General features: G+C 51.9%; 1 protein-coding gene across 2 annotated transcripts in view; it reads right to left on the bottom strand.

Moving 5' to 3' along the window:
* Positions 1-2,125: 2,125 nt before the first annotated feature.
* Positions 2,126-7,264, bottom strand: part of ccdc88c (coiled-coil and HOOK domain protein 88C) — a 52,791-nt gene continuing 47,652 nt past the window's right edge. For both annotated transcript variants that reach the window (XM_026151171.2, XM_026151172.2), the window contains exons 27-31: positions 7,065-7,154; positions 6,659-6,772; positions 6,458-6,577; positions 5,756-5,994; positions 2,126-4,799 (exon numbers count right to left, since the gene is read on the bottom strand). In XM_026151171.2, coding sequence (XP_026006956.2) covers positions 4,050-4,799; positions 5,756-5,994; positions 6,458-6,577; positions 6,659-6,772; positions 7,065-7,154 — 1,313 coding nt within the window. In that variant the 3' untranslated portion in view covers positions 2,126-4,049. The remainder of the gene's footprint in view (positions 4,800-5,755; positions 5,995-6,457; positions 6,578-6,658; positions 6,773-7,064; positions 7,155-7,264) is intronic.

Here is a 7,264-nt window from a genome sequence, read left to right as displayed (position 1 = left end):
GTTAGAAATAAGTTTAACATGGGAGACTCACTGCTGCCTCCGCTGGACGTCAGAGGAACTGCAGCGCTCTGTTTTTATCACACCTGAAGCACAAACACCTGAATAACAGTGACACAACGCTGGGCTCATGGTGCGTTCAGGTGCTGCAGGGCAGAAGCAAAACAACTGTTTCCTCTGCAGGTTTCACACACTCACACACGCGGACTCACACACACACTGTGACCCCAACAACTCCAACATCATTGTGAAGTTTGCGGACGACACTACAGTGGTGGGTCTTATCACCAACGGTGATGAGACGGCTTACAGGGAGGAGGTCAGCGCCCTGACCCACTGGTGTCAAGACAACCATCTCACCCTCAACGTCGCAAAGACAAAGGAGTTGATAGTGGACTTCCGGAGGTGCAGAGAAGTACACACCCCCATCACCATCAACGGCGCTGCTGTGGAGAGAGTGAGCAGCTTCCGGTTCCTTGGTGTACACCTGGCTGAGGATCTTACGTGGTCAGTACACACAAACAAAACAGTGAAGAAGGCGCAGCAGCGCCTTCTTTCTCAGGAGACTGAAAAGATTCGGCATGAGCCCCCGCATCCTCAGGACCTTCTATCGCTGTGCCATTGAGAGCATCCTCACTGGATGCATCACCACCTGGTATGGCAACAGCACCGCCTACAACTGCAAAGCTCTCCAGCGAGTAGTGCGGTGCTCTGAACGGATAATTGGAGGTGAGCTTCCCTCCCTCCAAGACATCTACAGGAAGCGCTGCCTGAGGAAAGCGGGGAGGATCATCAAGGACTCCAGTCACCCCAGCCATAAACTGTTCAGACTGCTTCCATCAGGAAGGAGGTTCTGCAGCATCCGGTCCCGTACCAGCAGACTGAGAGACAGCTTTTTCCATCAGGCCATCAGACTGCTGAACACGTCATAGACACCTCAGCTTCACTACTGGAACTTCAACATTATGCACTCCATACTGTATATAAATGCCACTTGTTTTGCACATATTCAACTCTGTATATTTTATATATTTTATTATTATTATTTTATTTATTTATTTATTTTTTTATATATATTTTTTTACTATTTAATTAGTAAAAATGTGTATACACACACACACACACACACGTAGGAAAATATTTAGTATACACATCCAGAAATGCATACACTATTATATATTGTACATATATTTATTAGTTTCAGGTTGGCCATTCTTGTATTTTGCTTGTTTGTGTTGTTGTGTTTGCACATCTCTGTTGCTTGTGGGGCTCGCACACAAGAATTTCACTCACATGTGCTGTGCCAGTGTGCCTGCACATGTGATGTGACAATAAAAGTGATTTGATTTGATGTCACAGCCTCATTTTTATTTTTTAACTTCTGAATCTTTGAACAAACGCTCACAGACGTCTGAAACACAAGCAGCACGCAGAGTCGAAGTAGATCTGCACACGCTCACCTGTTTGCGTGTCCGGAGACGACCGTGGAGTCTCTCACACCAATTGCATTTCAGCGTTCTGAAGGCGACTCTGACGCTGTGATGCAGGTTTGGTGGTGTGGTCACTGATGAGTCAGGTCAAAGGTCACAGTTTGAACTTAACCTGGCGATGCCTGGTGTAGGAAAGCAGCTGTCTGAACACATCTGGCGAGTCATCTGAAACGTTCCCACGACATGAAAAGAGCCCGTCACGGTTACCCGTCTGCAGCCGTGACTCATCTCGCCGTCAGAGAAAGAGGAAATGTGTTAAAATGAAAGTGTCTTGATTCGAGGAACTCAGAGGTCATCAGCCACAGGCGCACTCTACAGGGGGGAGGAGCCTCCTCTGCACACCTGTCCACTCAGACGATCTCACAGCTTTAATTAGCGTTGAGCAGCAAGAGCTCAGGTGGAAGAACGGGTGGTGTTCCCATCAGGTGGTGAGTGGATCGATCCCAGCTCGTCCAACAGCGTCTACGAGTGCGTGGCTGATGAGACGACTACCTGTTACCTCACGCTCCTGACGCAACCTCAACCGTCAGGCTCTACCTTTAAGAGGGAAAACGTCACAGGAAGCAAACTTTCCTGAGCGCTGTGTTGCCAATGATGCTGTGTGTGTCTGTTCAGGTGTGACGAGTGTGACAGAGGTCAAAGGTTAAAAATCTTTATTAGCAAAAAGCTTTGACGTGTTTCTGCTCTCAGCCTCTGAGCGCGTCTGCAGCGACCGCAGCAGAAATCGTCTTAAAGTGAACTACAGCAAATCCAGTTACAGCAGGAACGTCATTGACGCCGCCACTTCCTCTTTCACTTCCTCCTCCTAATGAAAGATGACGCTTCGCGGCGAGCACACAGGAAGTCAGGAAGAAGTAAGAGACCGTAAAGTCGAACTGTTCTTAACGTCGCCCACCTGCTGCATGCACAGGTGATCTAAGTGATGTCACAAAGGTGTCACAGAGGCCCCACCCACCTGCATTAAAACTGTTTGTGAGGGGCAGCCAATCAGAATAAAGTTTTCTAACAGCCAGCTCGCTCGCTCTCAGATATTCTTATAATGTGATCTGATTGGCTCGTGATGAAGCCGGAGGATTTAATTGGCTGCTGAGAAATGAGCATGATGTGTATGTATGAATCCTCCCTTGCAGAGGGAGGAGCTAAAGCAGCCTGATTCAGACAGAGCTCAGACACAGAAGCATTATTCTGAGCTGAGACTTATGCTCAGCCACTCTCATAGGTGCAGCAGTAACCAGCAGAACAGGTCGACTTTACAGCAAACACAAACAGAGCAAACGCACAGGTAACATGACATCATCGACCTGCAGCGCCGCCACACACACAGGAAGTCATTTGGTATTTTCAAAGTAAAGTAAAAAAAAAAAAATCATCAAACACATACAAATTCCAGGAGGAATAATTTAACTCATATCAGCTCAGTCTTCATTTCATAACTCCAGTGTTACATCTTCATCTCTACCATCATCATCATCGTTAATGTAGTGCTTTGAAACAGCAGGTCAAAGGTCAGTCATTAAATATCATCAGCTGTGTGTGAGACACACCTTCAGTCATTGTGCCTCCTCTTCCTCTCCGAAGTGTCTGTGAGCTCAGCCAGAGGGAAAAACACTAAAATCATTCACGTGACCTCTGAGACAAACAGACAATCACCAATTAAGCAAACGAGCGTGAATCCGGGAATGAGGTGTGTGTGAGTTTCTGTGTGTGTGTGTGTGTGTGTGTTCCATCTATAATTCACACAAACACCAAACAGTGGCTTTTACAGCTCAGAGGAAACACGTAAATGATTTTACTGTCAGCCACAGGCTCCAAACCTCAGTGTGTGTCTGTGTGTGTGAGTGTTTGAATTAAACCCAGCTGAGCAGGCAGAGAAGCCACAGAAACCCCCCCGAAGACAAAGCCTGTGTCTCTATCATTATATCTATCTCTGTGTGTGTGTGTGTGTGTGTGTGTGTGTGTGTGTGTGTGTGTGTCTAGTGTCGGCTTGGGTTGAGCAACATTTCCAGTAAAGTGTCAGAGCGTTGCATGCTGGGATAGAATCTAAAGATGGATGGAGCAGGGCTGTAATTTAAAAGGGAGGAGGCTCTCCGCCTGTCCTGTTTATCCCCCCCACCACCCTTCCTGTGTCTTTTCCAGTGTATGGCGTGATGTTGGAGGCGGGGAATGTGGCGTCCCGTACATTCAGGCGGCGGTCCTGCAGAGTCCAGCAGTTAGACAGGGCCGCTCGTAGTGTTGTGTTTTGGTGGCTGCAGGGTGGAGGTGAGCAGCGTCTTCTCTGTGTGTTAGAGACGGAGCGTCAGCTTGGCATCACTATAGATTCCAAAAAAGATGTTTTCAGGAAACGTCCCGCTCCGGTAAGCCCCGCCCCCCTGTGGGGAGCGCTGGTAGTGTCATGGCATCAGCAAAATCTCGGCTCCATCCAGTCCTGCATCCACCGCAGAGAGATGATCATGTGACTGCCTCTCCTGTCCACTTATTTACTAACAGGAAGTGAAAGGGTGGCGTTGCTTCAGTCTCACTTCCTGTCTCTGAGGCTGGATGCAGGGCGTGGTGCTCCGGTATTTAGACGCAGCCGTACTCGTACCACACCGTCTGCGGGTCGTTGTTGGGGTCAGGTGACGCCGGCGTACTCTTTGGGCGTTCCACAGAGCCACACCTCCCACTCTCGCCATCCTTCTTCGTGTGGGCGGAGTCGCCCAACCGCCCCTCCCTCGGGACCTCTGCGTACTCGGGGGTGTCATCAGGCTGCGCGGCAGGCGTCGCTCTCACTGGAGTTACCATGGCAATTTCTCCACGGTGAGGGCCGTTTCGGGAGGTGGCGCTCCACCCTCGGTCCCGCTCTCGCTCCGCGTAGCGCTCCGCCTGCAGGTTCAGGGAGGCGGAGTGGTGGATGGGCGGGTTGAGGAAGCTGCCATCTGCGTGCTGGTTGGACAGAGCGGTAAAACGAGCCGACAGCGGCCGCTCTCTCCCAGTGGTCCCACCTCCTTGACGGCGCATCACGGCGTCGGCCTGGCCGGGGGAGACGTCGTGTCCTCTGAAGCTGTCCGGCCCGTTGGAGCGCAGCAGGTCGGCCGAGGCCAGGCTGAAGGTCCTGCTCAGTGATTGGCTGCTTCTCTGAGCCGAGGCCGGCGACTGGCCCACGGGCTGACGGGGCGAGGGCTTCACACTCTGTCCCGGCCTCTGATTGGACGACTGCACGGTGGGCGTGACGTAGTTGGTGGGCGTCGCCTGATCGCTGCAGGCAACAGCTGAGGGGGCGGGGCTTCTAGCAAAATAGTCCGTCACCAGGTCCTCTCTGCTTCCTGTGGACACCTGAAACCCAGAGAAGCAGTCAGGGCGGGGCTGACAAAGGGCAAAGGTCAAACACACCTGAGCTGTGACTGAGAAGCCGGGAAAAACAACGGGTCGCTTTTATAAACAATGACCTCTGAAGCGGTTGATAACGGCGTGATCAGAGCGCGTGCAGCAAACCGAAACACGGCGAATATAAATGCTTCAGTTAGAAACCGCCGCCGTGCCTGCCTCCACCCATCAGCTGCACCTGAACATATCAACCACACCGTCAGTGTTTTTCACGCACCGTCCTGCACGAAACACCGAGCTTCAACGAGAAACATCTGACCTGCTGAAGCAGCAGAGCTTCCTGTTTTACTGCCGCTCTGCTCTCGGACGCTCGAGGCGCCGACTCACTAAAACACTGAGGGCAGCAAATATGTGAGTGCAGCGCTCACAGCAGCAGCAGGGGATCTTCAGGCTATTTATCAGACGTTATCATCATCGAGCTGCACACCACACAATCGTGACATCGCTGCTCCGAACACTTTGATCTGCTAGAAACAGGAAGTGTGCTGACACCGCTGTGACGTCACGAGTTCATCTCTCAGGCTAAAGCTTCTCACAGTGTTACTCAGATTCACTGAATCATCACGTTTCAGTCTCACCTTTTGCTGCTTCTAATAAAAGTATGTGTGTTATCTGGTTGCTAGGTTACTCTATCCTCACTGAAGGTCATATTGAAACTCAGGCTCAACAGGAAGTAACGCAGGACGTCCTCGCTCTGACTCCTCAGGCTGGTCTAAACTGACGTGCACTAAAACACAAAGCTCCTGGTGTGAGACTGAATGTCACGTCTGCTCTGTGGGCAGGTCTGAGGTCAGGGGTTCAAAGGTCAGAACGTCTTCAGCGTGAGTCTCCCCGACCGAAAGCTCGCCTCGTGTGATCAGCGGCGACGGCGGCGTGTGTGCAGAAATATGTGCCTCATGTCTCACCACAGGAGGAGACTGCAGGTTGCTCTCCTGCAGGAACTCTTCCAGCGTCACCATCTCACTCCCAGGAGAAGCAGGGCGGGTCTTGCTTCTGACCCCGCCTCCACGCTGTGGCTGGGCCCTCTGGGGTGCGTGGTCATATGGAAGGGTGGAGCTTCGCGACAGGGTCAGCTGTGATTGGCTGAGACCTGTGACGTCGTCACTGGAGAGGCTGGCAGAGCGGCCCTGGCGTTCTGAGAAATCTGAAAAGAAAGTACAGCTGAGTGCGGCGAAAGTGGGAAAGGTAACATTTGTGTCTGTAAACTAGCCCCGCCTCCACAGATCACCTAGTCCCACCTCCAAAGTTTAGCTAGCACAGATTTGACCTGAAGTTCTTTAATTTCATTTCTCAGAGACTCTGTTGCAACACACCTGAATACCCTGAGTCCTTCTTTAAGTAAGACGAAGCTGAGGCAGCGAGCTCTAACTCTGTTTGAGTAAACGTTTGGAAAACTGCACTTCTACAGCACTTTTATTTCACCATGTTCATTCACTCATGAGCTGCTGTAACATGAATCAAATGGCTGAATTCAGCACGCAGTCAGGTTCGTCAGTCTTGCTGACGACCTACTAAACGTGACCATGTGTGTTGCAGCAGAGACACGCAGCCCTCGAGGAGATCGAGACTCCTGCTCTGTGCAGATTTAACCAGGTGTGTGTCTGTACCTCTGCAGCTCACAGGTGAGTTGGAGCTGGACGTGTTGTGGCTGAAGTCGGCCGACCCCGGGCGACCTCTGAACGCCGGGTCCGAGGCGTTGTGGCGCGAGTCTTCGTCCAGTAACGGGCCTGTAAATGTGACCGCAGCGTCACACGTGCAGTGTTTCAGACTTCTACAGCTGCTCTGAGTAAAACAAAAAGCCGGCCTACCTCTGGGCCTGCGCACGGCGATCTGGCCCAGCCTGGAGGCGGAGCTGCCGGTGAAGCCCAGCGAAGACGACGGATGGCTCGGAGTGGAGCTCAGATGGATTTTATGGGTCTGACCTGGAATTAAAACAGACAATCAGGAAGTTCTTGTATGTGCAGTTCCTCAAACCCCAGGAACCATTTTTGTTACAGCGTCGACTCGGCTCGACGTCTGAGCTCAGCTGCACCAGCAAGGCTCAGTTTTACTGTTTTAATGGGCGCTTTTACTCTTTTAGTCAGGACCCACAGACTGCCACAGAGTGGGCGGAGCTCCCGCTCTGTGGGGCAGGAACACCTCAGAGCCCGAGCTGGAAGCCTTCCTCAGGAAGCTGACCTGCAGCCTGTGAAAGCACTGTGAGGGCTACGGTACCTGGTCCCTGTGCATCTTCTCCGTTCACGCTTTCGCTGCTTCCTCCTGGCGTGCTGCTGTGATAAACGCCCCGGCTCCTGTCCGCCAAACCTGTGGACCAATTAGAATGCAGTGAGGAGGGATTCACAGCGGCAGGGTTAATATCACTGGAAGCACAGCGGCGTGAGTGGGCGGGCCGTGAGCGTGAGGTCAGCGTCACA

The sequence above is a fragment of the Astatotilapia calliptera genome, chromosome 19 (genome assembly GCF_964374335.1).
Source record: "Astatotilapia calliptera chromosome 19, fAstCal68.1, whole genome shotgun sequence".
NCBI classification, from domain to species: domain Eukaryota; kingdom Metazoa; phylum Chordata; class Actinopteri; order Cichliformes; family Cichlidae; genus Astatotilapia; species Astatotilapia calliptera.
Note: the sequence above shows the minus strand (reverse complement) of the source record. Positions and strands in the feature narration are given on the sequence as shown.